We start from the raw sequence: 22,609 nt of genomic DNA on the forward strand, positions 1-22,609 counted from the left end.
TATCAGTTTACACTCTCACTAGTCAAGTATGCATTCCAGTTATTTCACATACATTCTAAAATTCCATAATGTCACACATCTTCACTTTTACTCATCTTTAAAAAATCATTAAACCTGGGGGGGCCTGGCTGGCTCAGTCAGTGGAGTGTGCAACTCTTGACAGCGGGTTTGTGAGTTCAAGCCCTACACTAGGTTTAGAGCCTACCAAAAAAATAAAAAATAAATAAGGTCTATTTTAAAAAGACACAAAATCTCATAAAATCATTATCTGTGATCCTGAAAGCATCTTTTCATGTTTTTAGAAATTTGCATTTCCTCTTCTGTGAAATACAGTCATGTATTCAATTTATTTTCCTACCAGGTTGTCTTTTTTTAAGTTGATTTGTATACATTATTTACATTTTCCAGATGATAAGCATTTGTTGAAAATTCTGTGGAGGGGCACCTGGGTGGCTCAGTCAGTGAGCATCTGAATTCGGTTCAGGTCATGATCTCACATTTCATTGGTTCAAGCCCCGCATCAGGCTCTGTGCTGACAGCTTTGGATTCTGGGTCTCCATCTTTCTCTGCCCCTCCCCTGCTCTTTCTGTCTCAAAAATAAATAAAAAATTAAAAAAAAATTTTTTTTAAATACCATGGCAAGATGTCTTATGTCTTGACTTTTCATTTCCTTTTTGGTATATTTTGATAACAAGATGTTTTTCATTTTAATGTGAGCAAATATATACAAAGATTTCATAGCTTATTTGTATCCTGTTTAAAAACTCCTTCCCAGGGCACCTGGGTGGCTTAGTTGGTTAAGCGTCCTACTTCGGCTCAGGTCATGATCTCACAGTTCATGAGTTTGAGCACATCGGGCTCTCAGCTCTTTAGCAGAGCCCGCTTCAGATCTTCTGTCCCCCTTTCTCTCTGTCGCATGCACACTCTCTCCCTCTCAAAAATAAACAAACATTAAAAAAAAAACCCTTGGGGTACCTGGGTGGCTCAGTAGGTTAACTGTCCAACTCTTAGCTCAGGTTATCTCATAGTTTGTGAGTTTGAAACCCATGTCAGGCTCTGTGCTGGTGGTGCAGAGGCTGCTTGGATTCTCCCTCTCCCTCAAAAATAAACAATCATTAAAAAAAAAAAATCCTACCTACTGGAGTGCTTGGGTGGCTCAGTCAGCTAAGAGTCTGACTTTAATCTCAGCTCAGGTCTTGATCTCAGGGTTGTGAGTTCAAGCTCCACATTGGGCTCCACACTGGGCATGAAGCCTACTTAAAAAAAAAAAAAAATCCTTCCCTATCTTGAAGTCATAAAGTTATGCCTTACATCTTCTTCCAAAAGATACATAATTTTGCCTCTCACAGAATTCTTTTTGTGGTGAGGGTAGGCATCTAATTTTTCTTCTATGTGGATGAACTGTTTTTCTCAGAGCCATTATTGCATAATTTGTTCTTTATACTCCTCCTGTCATAACTACTTCTAACATTTTACCATTTTTGCCAGCAGGTTTTTGGTAAATACCCTTTTACCAGGCTAAGTAAGCTCTCTCCACTGCTTGGCTAAGAGTTTTTACAATGAATGGGTGCTGAGTATTTCCACTGCTTTGGCTGCATTTATTGAGATGAACACATGGATTCTGCACCTTTAATCTGTCCAGGTGGTACACAGTACCTCGAAGTTTCCTAATGCTATATAATCTATCTGTTCCTGTGAAAAATCTCTATCATGATGCATTCACTATGTTTAGGTACTTCTGGATTACATTTTCTAATACTTTGTTTAGGATTTTTACATCTCTGTTCATGGGTGATATAGGCCTGCAAGTTTTCTTTCTTGCACTTTCCCTGTCAGGTTCTGGTACTGGGTTACTAGAATCACTGTGTTGGCACGTGATCTCCTCTGGAATATCCTGCACAAGACTCAAATGATCTGTTACTTCATGTTTGATAGACCTCAACTTAAAAGTAACAGGGCCTGGTATTTTCTTTGTGTAACTTTGTTCAGATTTATCTTGGGGGATTATTTTTAGGACTATTGTTACTTGGTGAATGCGATGGTCTAAATGTTTGTGCCCCTTCAGAATTCATGTTGACATCCTAACCGCAAAGGTGACAGCATTAGGAGACGGGGCCTTTGGGAGGTGACTGTCATGTGAGTGGAGCCTCATGAATGCAACTGGTGCCCTTAGAAGAGGCCTCAGAGAGCTCCCTCACCCCTTCCGCCATGTGAGGACACAAGAAGGCGACAGCTACGAATCAGGAAGAGGGTCCTCACCAGAACACAACCACGCTGTTGCCTTATCTTGGACTTCCCAGCCTCCAGAACTGTGGGAAGTAAGTTTCAGTTGTTTAGAAGCCACCTGGCCTGTGGTATTTTGTTACAGCAACCTAAAGAGACTAAGACAGGGAAGTTATATTTTCCTAGAAATTTTCCCAGAAATTAGAGAATGTAAAAGAATAGTTGTAGGCAAAGGGGCACTGCAGTGAAGGATTAAATGACCCAGAAAAGTCTGCTCCTCCTAAGTCTGAAAAAATAAGACTGATTAGTCAGTCCCAGGAAGCACAAGTTGAATTCAAGGTTTGCTTTAGCTCAGTCTCCAGCCCCAATAGCCTTTCCTGAGGTGTTATTTTTTTTTTTTTAACTCTTCGACAAAGAGAAAGAAACTTGTCCTTACTTGTCTCTTTTTTTTTCTTTCTTTCTTTCTTTTAAACAAAATAGGTGTTTCAGTCCTTAAGTGCTTGCCAACTCCTGATAACACCGGGCAAAACTAGACAATGTTGCTTCGGTAAAGTTCAACAATTTTAGCTCCACTTGGGAGATTACTTTTTATGTTGTTGGAATTATTACTCACATTTTAGAAATGCTGAAACATGCTAACTTGTTGAAGGGCATTAATGGTCCATTTACTGAACTTAGAGCCTGAAATTTTGTCTAGTGGCCCTCGAAGTGTGGGAGGGAGTCAAAATTACCTGGTTCATTTTACCTCCAGGTGGGATGGACAGTGACCCACACTGTGACAGGGCCTTCCTGGTGGATGGTAACCAAGAGTTCTATGAAGCAGGCACAGCCTGGGAGCCCAGAGTCATGTTCCTATGGCTACATTTTCAGATAACTGTTAACATTTATCAGTAGATTAACTTGCAAAAGCAGTAGTTGTCTGAATAACCTTTAATTCAGGTAATCACTTTCGGATAAAACCAAGTGAAATACCATGCATTTTGTGATTTAAAATGATTTTAGATCTGCTTCAGAGCTTGGAACAAATAGGGAGAAAACTCACAGGACTGTGTGCCCGCAGAGTTTACAGAGTGATTTGCTTTTCAGGTAAATGGTCTGGAAAGCAGAAAAGAAACAACACAAAAGTTTCCACAACGACCAAGTACAGAATTTTCTTTGAAACTATTAAAAAACACATTTTAGCGACAATGAGGTAGTACAGGTCACCTGCTTACATTTCTTCTCCAAAACATTGTTCTGAGCATAACTGGCTTCCATAACACTTAAATGTAGTTTCAAAAAAATAGATTCCTCCATTAATCTAAAGTCTGGATTTTATGGCTGCACTTCAACATAAATCAACATGCTTCCCTGTGACGCTTGCGAAAGCTGGGGGGGCTCTCGTCACAATATCCCCAGGAAGAAGAGAAAAGAACTTTACAAACTCTCTACTTGAAAAGCTATGGGGGGGGGGGGGGATAACATTTTATAGAGGCTTTCCTAATATACCTAAGGTTACCTGCATCATGAAGTCTCGTTTGAGGAGGTCTAAATTCTGAAGTTTAACTCACAATCAACTACCCTTCATCACTTTCTGCCCAGGATGAAGTTTTTGAAATTTAGTATGAAATGAACTTCAGTTGGAAGATTTTCCACATGCGTTTTATTTATAGTTTCTCTCCAGTGTGTGTCCTCTGGTGATTGGTAAGGGATGAGCTCTGACTAAAAGCCTTACCACATTCTTTACATTTATAAGGCTTCTCTCCTGTATGAATCCTCATGTGTGTCATGAGGGAGGAACTCTGTCTGAAGGCTTTCCCACATACTTTACAGTTAAATGGTTTCTCTCCAGTATGAATTCTCTGGTGCTGAATGAGAGCTGAGCTTTGGTTGAAGGCTTTTTCACAGTCATTACATTTATAAGGTTTCTCTCCAGTATGAATTTTTCGATGAGTGTTAACTGCTGAGTGGGAACTGAAGGCTTTTCCACATTCTTTACAATTGTATGGTTTCTCTCCGGTATGGATTCTGTTGTGTATATTAAGCCGTGAAATCCAGGAGAAAGCCTTCCCACATTCGTTGCATTTGTAGGGTTTTTCTCCTGTATGAATTCTTTGATGCTGTATCAGAGCAGAGCTTTGGCTGAAGGCTTTCCCACATTCTTTACATGCATAAGGTTTCTCACCAGTGTGAATTCTCTGATGTATGATAAGAGCTGAGTGGTAACTGAATACTTTCCCACACTCGTTACAATTAAAGGGTTTCTCTCCAGTATGAATTCTATGGTGTCTACTTAGCCGCGATATTGAGGTAAAGGCTTTCCCACACTGACTACATTCATAAGGTTTCTCTCCAGTGTGAATCCTGTGATGCTGAATCAGAGAGGAGCACTGGCTAAAGGCTCTCCCACATTCATTACATTTATAGGGCTTTTCTCCAGTATGAATCCGTTGGTGATTATTCAAGGATGAACTTCCTTTAAATGTCTTGCCACACTCATTGCATTTATAGGGTCTCTCTCCAGTGTGCATTCTCTGATGTCCAATAAGAGAGGTGGTGAAACTGAAGGCTTTCCCACATTCGCTGCATATGTAAGGTTTCTCTCCTGTGTGAACTCTAAGGTGCTGAGTGAGAGACGAGCTTTGGCTGAAAGCTTTACGACATTCTTTGCATTTATAGAGCTTCTCTCCAGTGTGGATTCTCTGGTGTTTACTCAGGGAAGAACTGTGGAGGAAGATTTTCCCACAGATGTTACATTTGTAACATTTGCGAACCGTGTTGACTCCCAGTTGTTTAAACAGAATGGAATACTGCTGTGAATGGGGTTTCCTTCCCCTGGAAACGAGTCTGGGTTTTCTAATAAGGGATGACTTTAGACTGAGATTTTTCCCTAGCTCAATACCCATAAAGCTCTTCTCCCTCAGGTATGTATTCTTGATGGTAACTAAAACTTTCCTGAAAGGTTTGTTCTTTTTGCCTTGCTGCTTCTCTAGCTTGTCCTCGTTTATGTAGGTTTTCCCCAACTTGAAGTCAAAAGGACCGTCACCTCGGAGTTTATTCATTACTTCCTGATTGTCTTCTTCAGAAACTGCAGTTTCAAACAAGCTCTCCCATCCTAAAATAAACAAAACGGGTAAGTCTCCCTTGCACGGAGGATAAAGAAAGGTGCTATCAAAATATACAAGGATAGGGGCACCTGGGTGGCTTGGTCAGTTGAGCATCCAACTTCAGCTCAGGTCATGATCTCATGGCTCATGGGTTCACGCCCCGCGTCGGGCTCTGTGTTGACAGCTCGGAGCCTAGAGCCTGTTTTGGATCTGTGTCTCCTCTCTCTCTGCTCCTCCCCCACCCACCCTCTGTCTCTCAAAAATAAACATTAAAAAATTTTTAAATACATATACAAGGATTGCTAACAAGTATGCCCTTGGATTCTTAGGAAAGGGTAGAGAGAAATAAAGGCAAGAGAAAGAAGCAGGGCGGGAGACATGCCTGAGTGCAGAGGGTCTGAGGACACCTGCATGTAGGTGAGCTGAAGAACTCAGAGAAGCCCCTCCAACAAAAGGAGCCAGGCTGCTTTAGTAACAAAGCTCAGGTTGGCAGGGCACAGGGCACTTGTGAGTGCAGCAGGTTGTGTTATTTATTCCTCAGCTTCCTCTCCCACAGCAGCCACCACCGCCCTTGAGGTAAGTCCACAAGAAAACTGCAGAGGGGCTAGAAGTAAAAACTAGAAGAGCCATTGGCCATAAAAAGCTCTCTGAAACACAGGGCCTCCATCAGTGCTATTTTGGAACTCATCTGAGGGCTATTTATGGTGTTATGATGGACATGTACTCACCCAAGGAGTACTTACTTAGTGCCCACCATGCAAAGATCAAGATCGGGAGTACCGGGTACGTATCAGGTGAGAATTAAGTTTTCACAAGGTGTACATTCTAGCAGCGGGATATTGACAATGACCAACTGATCAAATAAACTAGGGATGATGAGAACTAAGAAAACAAACAAAAACAAGGTGATGTGCAGTAAGAGCAAACAAGCTGTATGACAAGAAGTAAAATTAAAGATGATATCTAGGGACGCCTGGGTGGCTCAGTCAGTTAAGTATCTGACTTGATTTCGGCTCAGGTCATGATCTCACGGTTCGAGATCGAGCCTCGTGTCAGGCTCTGTGCTGACAGCGTGGAGCCTGCTTGGGATTCTCTCTTTCCCTCTCTGTCCCTCCCCTGCTCACACTCTCTCTCAAAATAAATAAACATTGAAAAAAGAGATCTAAATAATAAGAGCTGGCCACGTAAAAATGTGGGTATAAAGATGATTCTAGTCAGGAAGAACAGCTAGCTCAAAGCCCTAAGGCAAGAGTAAGCTCTGAGTGTTGGAGGAGCCTAGAGAAGTCCAGTGTGGCCTAAGCAAAAGGGAACAAGAAGACAGTGTAACGAGGTGAGGAAAGAGGTAGGCAGGAGCCATACTACGTGGGTCTTGTAAGATATACAAACACATGTGAAATTTCTTCTGAGGATCGCTGGGGGTTGGGGGATGTGGCAGTTTTGTTTAAAAAGGAATACAGGGTGCCTGAGTGGCTCAGTCGGTTAAGCGTCTGACTTTGGCTCAGGTCAGATCTCAAGGTTCCTGGGTTTGAGCCCCGAGTCAGGCTCTGTGCTGACAGCTCAGAGCCTGGAGCCTCCTTTGGATTCTGTGCCTCCCTCTCTCTCTGCCACCATCCTGTTCATACTCTGTCTCTCTCAAAAATAAATAAACATTAAAATTTTTTTTTCTTTTTTTAAATAAAAAGGACCTCGATGGTTGTGTGACAAATGGATTGTAATTGGGGGTCAGGAGAAACAAGGGCAGATGCAGAGCAGTTCACTTAGGAGACTGGATGGATGTGCACTGGCACAGTGGGGGGAGGTGGGCACATTCGTGATGTTCCGAAGGCAGAGATGACAAGTGTCTTCAACCTATAAATAGGATGTACAGAGTAAGTGAAAGAGAGGACTCCAGGATGACGTCTAGCTCCCGGCCTGGGCAGCTCAATGGAGACTGGTGCCGTATAACGATATGGGGCATACTGGAAGAGGAGTACATGCTTGAGAATAATTTTCAGTCCACTTTTTGATCACTTAGGATACAGTGGAATCATTGCTTCAAAAAGAATGAATTGTATTTTATGAAAGAGCTTTTATTTTCTTAACTAAAAAGAAGATACATAATCATTGTAAGAAAATTGAAGAAAACACAGAAAACTATAAATACAAAAATAGAGTTCACCCATAAACACAACATACAAATATAATCACTGCTAGATATGGAATTTTGCTCACCAGAATTCGGGGGGATATGAGAAAACACTTTTACTTAAAAAATAAAAAATGGTTAAAACTACATTGCCTCCTACCCCCTCCTCACTTAAAAAAAAATTTGTGGGGACACCTGGGTGGCTCAGTCAGTCAAGCAGCTGACTTTGGCCCAGGTCATGATCTCACAGTTCGTGGGTTCGAGCCCTGCATCGGCTTTGTGCTGACAGCTCAGAGCCTGGAGCCTGCTTCAGATTCTGTGTCTCCCTCTCTCTCTCTACCCCTCCCCTGCTCATGCTCTCTCTCTCTCTCTCTCTCTCTCTCTCTCAAAAATAAATAAACATTAAAAAAATTAAATAAAAAAAATTTGTGGGCTTCTCTCCATGTCAACAAATGAAAGTTGATGGCATCATGTTTTCAAATTTTTTTAACTTAATTTTTTAATTTTTTTTATTTTAATTTTAAATTTAAATCCCATTAAAGACTCCAGTATCACTCAGAGCAGTAGGAAAACACTGGATATGTATTTCTTAATCTGGGGTAATATAATAAGGGGGAAAATGGTATCTCGTTGCTTTAGTTTGTATTTCATTGATTATAATAAAATTGAACAGTTTTTCAAAGAATCCTGAGTGAATTTTCAATTCACATTCCTTGCCCTTTTAACAGTAATACTCATGCCTTTGTGCTGTAATTATTTACCCTCTAGACAATTTCTCTGTTTCTCATATTAAACCTTGGTATTTTATGGCCATAAAAGCAATCTTCATAACAGAAAAAAACCTAGAAACTAATATTTCCAAAAGATTATTTAATAAAATATGGCTTACCAATACAACAGAGTTCTTTCAAACAGTTGAGCCCCTAATTAATGAGGGCTGAATAAGTGAAGGATATTCCCAATTTAAAACAGTTTGAGAATACATGTAATCTTTTTTTTTTTAATTTTTTTTTTTAATGTTTATTTTTGAGAGAGAGACAGAGAGAGACAGAGTGCAAGGCAGGGAGGGGCAGAGAGAGAGAGGGAGACACAGAATCCGAAGCAGGCTCCAGGCTCTGAGCTGTCAGCACAGAGCCAGACGCAGGACTCAAACCCACGAACTGTGAGATCATGACCCGAGCCAAAGTCATATGCTTAACTGACTGAGCCACCCAGGTGCCCCGAGAATATGTATAATCTGTTTCTTTCTTTTTCTCTGTGTCTCTCTCTCCCTCACGCACAAATACATTCAAACAAATATTCACAACCTGAAAGGATAAACAGTAAAACACCAACAAAAGTTTATCATGGTTGGCTGGCAAAATTTCAGGGCAAACACCTTTTTTTTTCCTCCTCTTTTTTACATTACCATGTATACCTTGTATGAATTAAAAGTAGCTAATTTTTTAATGCTTGCAAAAGACAAACACAGTCAATTTGATACGAATGATTTCTTTACCAACCAGAAAGCTCAGAGACAAATTTGAAACTCACCCATGGCTACCATTCCATGGCTACCATTCTTGTCCTGACCACAAACATATTTATTTTCTAAGGTTCTGACTGAACTTCTATTTTATCATTATTCTTACAGTTAGCTTCCTTGAATTGTTGGTGAAAGGTGGCAGAATACATGTTAGTGTGTAGTAGAAAAAAAAAATCCCTGAAGTAGGGGGGTGGGGAGCGGGGTAGCCTTGGCTCTTCAAAGCTAAGGGCCCTGTGAAGCCAAATAACAATATTAAAACAAAACTCCTTCATACAACCTAATCAGTCTTACAAATTCCAAAAATAAGGAGACTATCCCATAATATTCTAGACAGAAGACCCCAAAACAGGGAAAAAAATGGTGTTTTACACAGAATATTGGGGGAAAAGAATCAAACTAATGGAGGATTTTTATCAATAACACTCAATGCTCTACACTAGAGCAAAGTGTGAAGAAAAAAAATTGATGCCAGAATTCCAGATCTATAATTCTCACAGGAGAGATAAGAGGATTTATTTTAGATATACACAAATATAGCACGCACGAACCTTTCTAAAAACATTACTCAAGAAAATAGGCTAGTCAAACCGAAGGGGAAAATCTGAAGACCAGGCTCATGAATGGAAACATGAGACTCAGCTGACACAGGACCTGCGTCCTGCCACTGAGAGAAATAAATCCTGGATAAATAGCAGAGCACAGGAGAGACCCACCCTCTGGTGCTAGAATCAAAGACAAAACAGAACAAAAGCAAACAAAGACCAAACAAAACAAAACAAAACAAAACACCATCTCATAACAACAACAATAACAAAAACAAAGACAAAGCAGAAAAGCAAGTAAGAGTTTACTGACCCAGCAACCCGCAGGAGTTTTAGAGACTGAGAGGTATATCCTAGCAACCAGGGCTGAAACATCGTATTTTGAATATTTTCCCACAAAAGATTTAGGAGAATGTCATAGTGAGTATCTGCAAACCTTCTGCCTATATTTGACTTATCGCCATTTTGCTACCCTGCTTTCTCTCTCTCATGTAGTATATAAATACACATATATCTGCTTTTCCTTTTTAGCTGAACCATATATAGTAAGTTGCAGACCAATAACATCAAACAAAAATGCAAGATAGAACAATGAGGGATATATTGTAGCAATAGAAGGTTTGTTCAAACACAAAGAGAAGATAATATAAGAAAATAATCATTCCAGGGGCACCTGGGTGGCTCAGTTGGTTGAACGTCCAACTTCGGCTCACGTCATGATCTCACAGTTTGTGAGTTCAAGCCCGGCATCAGGCTCTGTGCTGACAGCTCAGAGCCTGGAGCCTGCTTCAGCTTCTCTATCCCCCCTCTCTCTCTGCCCCTCCCCGCTCACGCACGCACGTTCTCTCTCTCAAAAAAAAAAAAAGAAAAGAAAATCATCAGTCCAGGGGTGCCTGGGTGGTTCAGTCAGTTAAGAGTTCTACTTCAGTTCAGGTCATGATCCCACAGTTTGTGGGTTCAAGCCCCGTGTCCAGCTCTGTGCTGTCAGCTTGGAGCCTGCTTTGGATTGTGTCTCCCTCTCTCTCTGCCCCTTCCCTGCTTGTGTTCTTTCTCTCTCTAAAAAATAAGTAAATAAACACAAGAAAGAAAGAAAGAGAGAGACAGTGAGAGAAAGAAAGAAAGAAAGAAAGAAAGAAAGAAAGAAAGAAAGAAAGACAAACAGAAAGAAAGGGAAAATAGTCCAGTAAAAGCAAGAAAAACTGGGGAACACATGACTCACAAACCTTTACGCAGGATATACTGTGTTGTCACATATTCTGCATTCAAATTACAAAGGACAGGGGTGCCTGGGTGGCTCAGCCCCTCCCCTGCTCGCGCTCTGTTGGTCTCTCTCTCAAAAAATGAATAAAATTAAAAAAAATTTTTTTTAATTACAAATGACATCTGAGGCAAGTGGGGCCCTCCTTGGGAGATTTCAGCTCTCCCTCCGAACCTCCAAATCAAGGACTCAACAAGGTAGAGAGACAGAGGACATGCCCTTCCCAGCATGTCCCACCTGGCCTGGCACACGTAGGAGGGCCCTGGTCAGTGTCTCCTGAGCACAGGCTCCGCCCTGATCAGCAGCACCCAGGCAGTGAGAAAGTGCGATGCCCATCTCCCAGTCACAGTCACTCACCTACACGTGGGTCTTGAGAAACTCCATTTTCCACCATCCAGGGGTCTTCCCCTTGCTGTAACTGGAAGATAACCTTTGGTTTGGAAAAGAGAATTCCTGTTCGTGAGCAAGGAGAAGAGAATGAGTCTGTGGTGCAGACATAAGCAGCCATCCTGGCACCCACATTCAGCTGCACGGGCTCCAGGGCAGAGGGACAGCTGTTCTGAGAGGGCCTTAAATTCCTGCCACAGAGGACAGCCGGGAGATGGTCTCAGGAAGAATAGCAGGGCGCCGGCCGTGCACTCTTCTACACTGGAACCTCCTGTGAGACCCAGGGGGACAGAGTCTGGGGCACAAGACTCGCAAAAGCATAAAAGAATGCCCGTGATCTACTCTACCAAACCAACACCTTTCTTGGCAGTGGGAGGGGACAGCAACTGCGGGCTGAACCTGGTCACACCCTCCAAGTGCCCTCCTTGGAGAGGGCACCAAGATACTCCCCTGGAAGATTCTACATCACAAGGGCAAGTCCTTACCCAGCGAGACCAGGGTGCCGTAGTTCTCCAGCATCACCTCCCGGTACAGGGTTCTCTGTGCAGAGTCCAGGCGCAGCCACTCGTCCTGGCTGAAGAACACGGCAACGTCCCTGAACGTCACAGACTCCTGTAATGGCAAACCCACTCCTGCTCACCTGGGACCATCACCCCAACGGGATGACTGAGCAGCAAGATCACCATGCAGGGTTCTGAGCATCTTGAGCCGAATACTTCTCAACCACCTCTCAGTGACGAAGCACATGTCTATCACATACCTTCTGTGAAGGAAGCACTGTGCCCCCGGGAAGATGAGGCACAGTGGCCGAACGAGAGAAGCACTTGAAATCATTCTATAAAATCACAACAATAGAAACACAGAACTTGAGATGTGGAAATGCACAATCATAGATACATGAAAAGCCCATTTTACAGCTCAGACCTGAGAATCGGGCTTTAGAAGGAAGCTCCAGCAACTCACTCAGGGAGGAACACGTGAGCCTGGATTCTGTCATCACCTCAGGCCTTCTCTGTGTCCTGGCACAGACATTCACAGGCACAGCTTTGCCAGGAGAGGACCCAGGATGGGGGACTACAGGACCTTGCAATAAGAGCCAGGTGAGAAGGCTGTGGGTAGAACACTCCCTCTCTGCCCCAGAAGCCTTTGTTCTACCTTTCTCTTGCTGACCTATATCACAAGTCACCTCTCTTAAACCCCTTTCTTTTCCTATTAAAAAATCTTTTTGCGGGGGGGTTCCTGGGTGGCTCAGTCGGTTAAGCTTCCGACTCTTGGTTCTGGCTCAGGTCATGATCTCACGGTTCAAGGGTTCAAGCTCCGTGATGGGGTCTGGGCTGACAGCGTGGAGCCTACTTGGGATTGTCTCTCCCCCTCTCTCTGCCCCTCCCCCACTCACTCTCTTTCTCAAAATAAACTTTAAAAAAATCTTTTCTTTTAAAAGTGAATTACAAAACATCAATAAGTAAAAGGAAATGTTCATCTAACTTTCTACTACCACACACAAACTTTGCTAACTTCTCTCTGTATATATGTATATATGCCTCTCAGAACTTTCTACTTACTAATATGGCTCTAGGTTTAAATAAAAATATTATAGATATAACTGTATCCCACTCAATATCTTTTTTTTAATTTTTTAATGCTTTTATTTATTTTTGAGAGAGAGAGAGACAGAGTACTAGTGAGGGATGGAGAGAGGGAGACACAGAATCCAAAAAAGGCTCCAGGCTCTGAGCTGTCAGCACAGAGCCCGATGTGGGGCTCGAACTCACAAACTACGAGATCATGACCCGAGCTGAAGTCAGACGCTCAGCCAACTGAGCCACCCAGGTGCCCCGTACTCAATATATTTTATTTGTATAGATGGATCGATTTACTTAACTAATCTACTAGTGGTTACTTATGTTGTTTCCACTTTTGTAACTCTGAAAATGCTGGACTATGGATGGAGGCACTACTAAATGTCTTTTCAACAGCTCATGATCTCATGGTTCATGAGTTCAAGCCTGGTGTTGGGCACTCTCAGTCCAGAGCCTGCTTGGGACTCTCTCCCCCTCTCTGCCCCTCCCTCACTCACTCTCTCCTTCTCAAATAAATAAACTTTAAAAAATAAGTCACTTGCCAGTCTCACAACTCAGGACTGCTTCCTCAAGGACCTGGTAGCTATCTCCTTGAATGTGCCGATCTCTCAGTCTCCTGGGAGGAGGCGGGTCTAACTTGTCACCTGATGAACTTCCAGACTGGGTTGTAGCCACTTAACTCTATGAATGAGCCTTCTGTCTTTGCAATCCCCTTGGTGGATTGTCTGTGATGAACATCACATTCTGGCTAAATGCTTATTCAATAATAAAAGTGTTTTCTTTCTCTTCTGCCTTTGTGAAGAGGTTGGGAGGTGATTATGTTTTTATAATTCTATTTCCCTAAGGGCCACAAAAGGGCAAAGAAGGGAAGAAAACACTGTGAAAGGAAGGCTCATTTCCCTGAATCTGTTCCCCAAGACCACTGCCTAGTTGTGCTTTCTTTTCCTTTTACTGTTTTTCTTTCCTTTTCCTCATCTATATGAGCCTAGTCCTGCTTGTAAGCCCCAAATCGCCCAATATAGTTGACCCTTGAACAACCTGGGTTTGAACTGTGCAGGTCCACATATATATATATATATTTTTTTTCAATACAGCATTGTAAATGTATTTTCTCTTCCTTATAAATGTGTTAATAACATTTATTAATGTTAACTACTTTAGTAGTTCTCTAACTCACTTTATTATAAGACTACAGCATATAATATATACACCACACAAAATATGTGCTAATCAACCGTTATTGGTAAGGCTTCCAGCCAACAGTAGGCTATTAGTAGTTAAGATTTGGGGAGGAGTCAAAAGTTGTATGTGGATTTCTCATTTGCAACAATGTGGATGGAACTAGAGTATATTATGCTAAGGGAAATAAGTCAATCAGAGAAAGACAAATAACATGATTTCACTCACATGTGGAATTTAAGAAACAAAACTGATGAACATAAGGGAAGGGAGAAAAAAGAGGGAGGAAAACCATAAGAGACTTTTAACTACAGAAAACAAACTGAGGGTTGATGGAGGAGGTGGGCAGAGGATGGGTTATATGGGTAATAGGCCATAGGTGATAGGAGGGAACTTGTGATGAACACTGGGTGTTATATGTAAGTGATGAATCACTAAATTCTACTCTATACTACACTATAGGTAGTACTACCAATATTACACTATAGGTTAACTAACTAGAATTTAAAGAAAAACTTAAATTAAAAGTTATATGTAGATTTCGGAAGGGGTGGGTAGTGGCAATGGGGGTACAGGAAGGGTCAGAGCCTGAGCCCTTATGTTAGAGTAGTCTGCTAGTTAGGTTCTAACAGATACCTGGAGGCCAGCAACAAGGAAGTCATTGCCAGCGCTCAGGAAAGTCAGAGGCCTGTCCTGGCAGCACTCCACAAGAAGCCAGGTCAAATCAGACAGGCCCAAGATGTGGATGGCCAAATTAGGATGAAAATTAGAAAGAAAAAGCTTGAAACCCTGCATTCCTGGCCCAAGTAGAATATTCCTAGTTAACAACTATAAATAAAGATAGAAACCCAGGGGCACCTGGGTGGCTCAGTAGGTTAAGTGTCTGACTTCGCTCAGGTCATGATCTCACCTCATGGGTTCCAGCCCTGCGTCAGGCTCTGTGCTGACAGCTCAGAGCCTGGAGCCTGCTTCAGATTCTGTGTCTCCATCACTCTCTGCCCCTCCCCCACTCACGCTCTGTCTCTTAAAAATGAATAAACGATAAAAAAAAAAAAAAAAGATAGAAACCCAAACCCCAGGATGCAAAGCTCCCTCTTGAGCTCTCCTGCTCTTATCTTGCAAATATACTTTTTGCTTTAATAAACTTTTCTGCTGTGTCACTCATGAACTGTGCTGTGTATCTGTCCTTGAATTCTTTCTTGAAACAAGACCAAGAAATTTCAGCGACCCTCCAGGACGGGCTGGGTCAAGGCAACACTTAAACCCCTGCATTGTTCAAGAGTCAACTGTCCTAGAACATATCCCTGACCAACCTGCTGATTCAGAGGTCTTCTTCGTTGGAACTTCCTAGAAAATCACCTGGACCAAGGACTGCTGTAGTTGATTGGTCCTCAGTGCCTGGAGGGTAAAGCCCATGCATTTTCTCTTTGAATTCCTAATGTTATTGAAAAAATTATCTGACTTCCCCAAATTTCCACCCTTCATAGGGAAAACACATACCTAGATACCTCACAAAGCTCTGTGTGGGTCATTGGCTTGGGACTGGGGGCACCATTCAATTCCTAACCAACAAGTACTTAATGATTAAGTGGGGAACTCACAATGAGACTGGCGCTGACCCTAGAAAAATACCTTCCTTCCAAAGTCACCCTACCGGGCCCTCTGGTCCCTCCGTGGGCTTCACTGCCTTGTAAACCTCAACAATGGCGTAAGTGTGATCATGACCTCTGAACCAGGAAGGCAGTTCAAGAAAAAAGCCTCCACTCACCTGAACATGGGCTGGCAGCAACCTTGTGGCCATTTCTCCCTCCCTGCCGCCCCTTCTGGAGAAGGCACCTGAAATGGAGAAAGAAACAGTGAGGTCTCTCCATCCTGTCTATACTCCCACCCTCCTTACGCCTGACTAAATTAGAAATCTCCACACACCGAGCACCCTACAGAGAGAAGCCAGAGGGAACAAGTAAGCCCAAGCATTCCTGAGTTAGAGGGTCCATGAGCCTGGCCACCAAAATCAGGAGAGACAGCAAGCATACTTAGAGCACATGAACAGAGTCAAGGGCAGTCATGCCGGGCTCTCTGAGATGTTCATTTAATGAGAAATAACATAAATATTCCCCACATCTGCATTTAAATATTTTGGGGCTGTACTATAATAATGTAATCATAATAAATATATTGTATCTAATGTAACATACAACTGTACATCATGCACAACAAAGTACAATAATATAATTATAATAATTCTTCACATAACATTTGAAGGAAATTGGAGTCCTTTTGAGGAAGAACCAAGCAAAAATTAGTCCTCTCTTCTCTTCCTTGGGAATTGTGCTTCCTTTATGAAGAGTTATCAAACCTCCTCAAATATAAATGAAAACATTACCCATCCACCTTCCTCTCCCGGCTCCAAAACACCACAAGGCTCGAAAGAAAGAGCATCACTAGCTACAAATAAATTTAAAATTTAGAGAAAAGGGAAGAAACTCAGCAAAAGGTCAAAATTAATCTAAACAACAACGAAAAAAGGAACAGTCAAATCACCAGAGGATTCCCTCTGGGAAAAGTGCCAAACAAGCATAGATGGCAAAAACTGATAAACACAAAATAAAGTTTAAACTCGGGGTGAGATGGGGGCGGGGGAGACCGAGGCCAGCGCTACCAGCAAAACCAGCCCCAGGGTTCACGGACCCTAGCACAGCTTCCCGCAATCTCGGTTCTGGGGCCACTTCTCCAGGAGCCTTGCCCGAGGCTGCAGCTCAGGCAGTGACAGCTCCGATTTCCCGGGGTGGGAAGACACGAGAGTGGAGACCTCCCCGGGCAACGCCTCCTCTCCGGGCCGCGTTCACCTGCCGAGGCCGCCGCGGCTCAGACGCCCGGAGCCGGGGCTCGTCTGGGACTCCCGCCACTGCCGGCCCTCAGCCCTGGCCCCGCCTCAAGAGCTGTACACCCCGGGCCAGCTCTCACCGGCAGCCACTACCTGAGCCCGCCGCGACGGGGACTCCAAGCGGCCGACCGCACTGGAGACAAGCAGAATACCTAGCCTGGGGACATTTTTCGCCGCCGCCGCCAGGCCGCTGGGCACAATCGCGCCTGCGCAGGAGAGAGCAAAGGGGTACCTCGCCTTAACCGCAGTGCTCTCCTTTCGAACTATATTTCCCAGACGTCATCGCAGCCTGCCGGTCTACGGTGTCCGGAAAGGACCAAAAGTCGTAAGGCTGAAGATAGTTTTTCTGGGAGCCTACGAAGGCTGAAGCCACATCTTTCTGCATCGCTAACCTCTTGTGTTCTCTAGCACCGTTTTGGGAAAAAGTGGGTATGTATTTTAAAAATGTGGAAAATTAGCCGCTCGCTGCTGCTTGTTCTTGGTTCCTGGAATGCAAAGATTTGGTTAGAGGCGAGGGTAGCTTTATTACCATACAGTTTGCAAACCCGGGAGCCTCAGTCTTGGTCTACAAACTGAAAGTACTCTCCAAGTTGTCTGCCCTTATCAAGGCTGGTCAGACCCAGGTCCCAAACTGCCACTTCAGGAACAGAGTGACAAGCAGGATACAACTCGCTTTTCTGAGCAGCTTCAGGATGTGGCAGCCCGTTGAAGAACATGATAAGATGCGTGGCAGGGGTCTTTCCTGCGAATATTGCTGAATTTTGTACAGCCTTGTCACCTCAGGCTGTGCCCACTGGTTTTATTTCTCTTCATCATTCGGCCTGATTAAAAGTCTAGTTTTTTTCCCTGAAAATGAGGGACCCCATCTTGTCTGTTAGCTGTTGCTGTGTAATTATTGGGGTCTGTTGTTCTTAACTGTGAAAATCCATTTTACAAACTTTTGAATTTTAAAAAAGTTATGTCTAAATTTCACAACCTAAAAAATATTTTTTTTCAGTTTTTTTAAATATTTATTTTTGAGAGAGAGAGACAGAATGTGAGTGGAGGAGGGGCAGGGAGAGAGAGACACAGAATCTGAAGCAGGCTCCAGGCTCTGAGCTGTCAGCACAGAGCCTGATGTGGGGCTCAAACCCATAAGCTGTGAAATCATTACCTGAGCCAAAGTCGGATGCTTAACCAACTGAGCCACCCAGGTGCCCTGGTTCTTGTCTTTTTCAAGGGAATGACACAGATACCAGTTAACTTCAGACATAAATGTTTTTTAAATGTTTAAATATATGTGTTAAATATTTAGTAGAGACTACCAGACAAATGGAAACATGATATATGACTTCCTAACTAGCCACAGAGTAATCTTAAACTATATTCGTTTAAGTCAATATTCTTTTTTAAATGTAAATTATTTGATTTATTTTTGTAATCAGATCCTCACAAAGTTGTCTTTTCACTGTCTTGTTAACATGAAATTGTACACAAAGGTTGATCACTTGGGGAACAATAATTGTATATTCAGTTTAACAGAAATACAGTTGGATAGTTGTCTTAAGATTAAGATTTTGTCTGTTACATTGTCTTTCACCATGCAATCATATTATAAAATGTTTTAATTTCAAAATGAAAAATAACGTGTGTTGTTGGAAAAAGCAAAGTGATCTACAATATGTCTTCCCTGCAAGAGGGAATTTAGATTTACAATTAAGGGGAAAATCTGTATCAGACTTCTGCAGGAGAGTCGTCAGCATACCTTATCCAGCCCTTACTCACAATCCTGTATATAGCTTTGCAGAGACCTGGTAAGTATCTCTCCCGGGCAACCACACTTTCCACATCATGAAAGTACAGGTTCTCACATAATACATGATGATAGAAAATGAAATACAGTAAAGTAGATTTCTGAATTTCAGTTCTGAGTCTCCTTGTCAATACAAGTAGATAAGTGTGTGGGCAGTAACACTACTCCAAGAGATACGGCAAAAAATGTACTTGACGGTTTGGAAGTTAAGCAGCCAACAGCTAAAGTGGTGATTCTATCTTTGGCCAATGTCTCTCTAAACAGAGGTCTGTGGTTTGGGCCACTGGTGCCTTGGGTCCTGGTAGAAAAGCCCTCCTTTTGGTGGGTGTTTTCACTCTCCCCAAGACACTCAACGCTGAGCCAGCATTATCTCCCAAGGTGTCAGGGCCCAGACTCCAAAAACCGAAAGTTCACTGGGCCCGAAGGTTCGGGCAGTGCTGGTGAGTGGGGCTTATACCCTGGGGAACAAAGTGGCTTCGTGCAAGCCCCGCTTTCCTCCCCACCTAGAGCATCCTGGCACCCTGGGTCTACATCTCTACTCAGAGCAGAGGCTGGTGCCGAGGCTTGGGACACAGGCTAGATGCGTGGGGAAGGAAGAAACTTCCTGAGCTGGCTGACAGAGAGCAGGGCTGTGGGTCCCATTCCACTATCCTGACTGGGGCCTGCAGCCACACAACAATCTAATTAAGAATTTAAAAAACACCAGGGCGCCTGGGTGGCTCAGTAAGTTAAATGTCTGACTTTGGCTCAGGTCATGATCTTGCAGTTGGCAAGTTCGAGCTCCACATTGGGCTCTGTGCTGACAGTCGGAGCCTGGAGGCTTCTTCGGATTTTGTGCCTCCCTCTCTCTCTCTGCCCCTCCCCTGCTCACACTCTGTCTCTCTCCCTCAAAATAAATAAACATTTAAAAAAAAGAATTAAGAAACATTATTTCAAAAAAGTTAAGTGGAAAAACCTGTTGTCTAACATATGAATTGAAAATAACAGGGGGCGCCTGGGTGGCGCAGTTGGTTGAGTGTCCGACTTCAGCCAGGTCACGATCTCGCGCTCCGTGAGTTCGAGCCCCGTGTCGGGCTCTGGGCTGATGGCTCGGAGCCTGGAGCCTGTTTCCGATTCTGTGTCTACCTCTCTCTCTGCCCCTCCCCCGTTCATGCTGTCTCTCTCTGTCCCCCCCAAAAAAATAAATAAACGTTGAAAAAAAAAAAGAAAATAACAAGAGTCACATTGTGGTTCTTCCCTGCCCTCCCCTCCCCGCCTCCCCCCAATTTTTTTTTCCTATCTCTTTCTACTGCAAGGCCTAGAATAACAATCCAATGGCAATAAAATAAATTATGGTCTCTAAATTAGCATTTAATGGGAAAGGGTTCCTTTAGAGAAACAGCTGATTACAAGGACAAGGCAGGGAATACCCAAGGGAAGTTTGGTGCCTGAAAGCAGGGAAGCTATCTGAGATTATTGGGTCATATCAGAAGGACACAAGAGCCAACCTTGCAGGGATTCTGCTGGACAAAGTGGAACAATTTGAAGATCAAAAAGGGTAAAAACTTCAGTGGATTGAAATGCATCCAGTGCTGTAAAAATCTGCACTTCTGCTTCTGGCTAAGACACAGCAAAAAAGACTGGACTTACCCTTCTGCCTGAAAAAAAAAAAAACCAGCAACAATAACAAACACAGGCAAAACATATGAAATAATATTTTCTAGACACAAGACAGGAGGTGACAAAGGACATTGGTACAATTGTCTAAGCTTACTGCTTTGACAGTTTTCAGGTCAAGGCACAAAAAAGGCATTTGCAAAATCCAGTATCCATTCCTGATTTAAAACTCTTCATCAAACTAAAAATACAATGGTGCTTTTTCATCTGTTGGCAGTAGGCTATTTAGTGGTAGGTTTTGCAGTTAATATCCTACTTGGTGGTAAAAGTGGAAATGTTTTTTCTTCTAAGATCAGGAAAAATGCAGGGATGTTCGCTTCTATTCATTATTTTAGTGAAGATGCTAGTTTGTGCTATAAGGCAAGAAAAAGAAAGAAAAACACCTAGATTGGTAAGGAAGAAGTACAACTACCTTTATTTGCAACCAACACAATCTTCTATCTAGGGAAATCTTTTTTTTAAATGATTTTATTTTTAATCTCTACATCCAACATGGGGCTTAAACTTACAATTCCAAGATCGAGAGTCAGTAGCATGCTCTACTGGCTGAGCCACCCAGGTGCCCCTTGTGTGTTCCTTTAAATATAGTATACAAGAAAAGGCAAAACTGTAAGGGACAGAAGTCAAATCAGTTGCTCCCTCATGTAGGGAGTAGTAGGAGGAAAGGAATGACTGTGAAGAAGCACAAGAAAACTTTTTATGGTGATGTGAATGTTCTATAGCTTTTTTTTTTTAAGTTTATTTTGAGAGAGAGAGAGCATGAGTGAAGTAGGAGCAGAGAGAGAAAGAGAGTGAGAGAATTCCAAGCAGGCTCCACACTATCAACGCAGAGCTGATGCAGCACTCAAACTCATGAACCACGAGATCATCACCTGAGCTGAGACAGAGTGGGAGGCTTAACTGACTGAGCCACCCAGGCACCCCTATTTTTCTAATAGTGGCGTGATTATGTACTTGCCAAAAATCAACAAACTGTATATCTAAAAGGGGTGTATTTTACTATAGGTAACTTGTGCTTCAAAAAACCTGAATTTCAGAAAAAGAACACCTGGGAAAAAACCAATTAATGTAATCGCCCATCTTAAAAGATCCAAGGGGAAAAAAATCACAAAGTCCTATACATAGATGCAAAAGTGTCATGGAATTCAACATTCATTCACAATAAAAATTTGCAGGGGCACCTCAGTCTGTTGAGTTTACAACTTTGGCTCAGGTCATGATCTCACAGTTCTTGAATTCAAGCCCCATGTCGGGCTCTGTGCTGACAGCTTGCTCAGAGCCTGGAGTCTGCTTCGGATTCTGTCTCTCTCTCTCTCTCTCTCTCTCTGCCCCTCCCCCACTTGCACTCTGTCTCTCTCTCTCTCTTTCTCAAAAATAAACATCAAAAAAATTTAAAAAAAACCATTAGACAAAGTCAGCCATTACCCCCACAACTATTTTTCTTGCTGAAAGATCTTATAAGAAATAAGTTATTTGGTTAGTACACTCAGGTGCAATAAAAGTTTTGTATTTAATGTTGATAACCAAAAGACATACCTGTTTTGAATAAACCAACAAACTGAAACTAGCCTTAACACCAAATATTTTTCCCAGATCACGTGAACCTGAAATTCCTGTGCATTAGTTTCTATTATATTTTTGAGAGTTTTTTATGACTAGTAAGTTTATGTCAGTGGTTATGTATTTAAATCATTAAAAGACAAGTCTAATACAAATTAACTTTAAAATATCATCTAGAGGTAGAAAATACCGCACATCTACAACACACATATAGAGACACACATAAACATGCAGACAGACGTAAACAGAGATTTTCGAGCTTCTGTTTTACTGGTTATAAAAGAAGTTGGATCTCAGTTGTTTTTCTGGCAGATGGAATAAGTCAAAGCCACCTGCTCAGATGGCTAAAGCTCTTTCAAATGAATTTCCCCCGTTTATTTTTCTTCTGATAAGAACTACCTTCCCAAAGTTTGTGCTTTGATCTTTACCTCTTAAGGGCACAGGGAAAGAATGCAAGTTACAAGCCTATTAAGATAAATAGGGGAGGTTTGGGGATGGGTACAAAAGGATAGGTGAGCTTTGAACTGCCTCTGGAGCCGCATCTCCAGCTTTGCAAGGATCTGTGAGGTAAAAACAGTTGCTTTTGGGGCCCCTGGGTGGTTCAGTCGGTTAAGTGTCTGACAGCTCTCGGTTAGTGAGTTCAAGCCCCACGTTGGACTCTGTGCTGACAGTGCAGAGCCTGCTTGGGATTCTCTCTCTTCCTCTCTCTCCCTGCGCCTCCCCTATTCTCTCTCTCTCTCAAAATAATAAATAAACCTTTTTAAAAAACTAAAAGAAAAAACAGTTGCTCTCAACTCCCCCCGAGAATTGCC

The 22,609-nt window shown here is 42.6% G+C and overlaps 1 protein-coding gene and 1 pseudogene across 7 annotated transcripts in view; both read right to left on the reverse strand.

Annotated features, from left to right (window-relative positions):
- LOC106970127 (zinc finger protein 879) overlaps nt 1-17,053 on the reverse strand; it is a 38,295-nt gene extending 21,242 nt beyond the window's left edge. The window contains exons 1-6 of one of the 7 annotated variants that reach the window (XM_053219611.1): nt 16,883-17,033; nt 15,674-15,741; nt 11,907-11,981; nt 11,632-11,758; nt 11,117-11,212; nt 3,139-5,317 (exon numbers count right to left, since the gene is read on the reverse strand). In XM_053219611.1, coding sequence (XP_053075586.1) covers nt 3,870-5,317; nt 11,117-11,212; nt 11,632-11,758; nt 11,907-11,981; nt 15,674-15,706 — 1,779 coding nt within the window. In that variant the 5' untranslated portion in view covers nt 15,707-15,741; nt 16,883-17,033 and the 3' untranslated portion in view covers nt 3,139-3,869. The other 6 variants (XM_053219629.1, XM_053219620.1, XM_027077008.2 and 3 more) reach the window with 6 other exon arrangements.
- LOC128315015 (transmembrane protein 243-like) lies at nt 16,838-18,947 on the reverse strand (annotated as a pseudogene).
- Between the last annotated feature and the right edge of the window lie 3,662 nt (nt 18,948-22,609).

Source organism: Acinonyx jubatus, chromosome A1 (genome assembly GCF_027475565.1).
Source record: "Acinonyx jubatus isolate Ajub_Pintada_27869175 chromosome A1, VMU_Ajub_asm_v1.0, whole genome shotgun sequence".
Taxonomy (NCBI): domain Eukaryota; kingdom Metazoa; phylum Chordata; class Mammalia; order Carnivora; family Felidae; genus Acinonyx; species Acinonyx jubatus.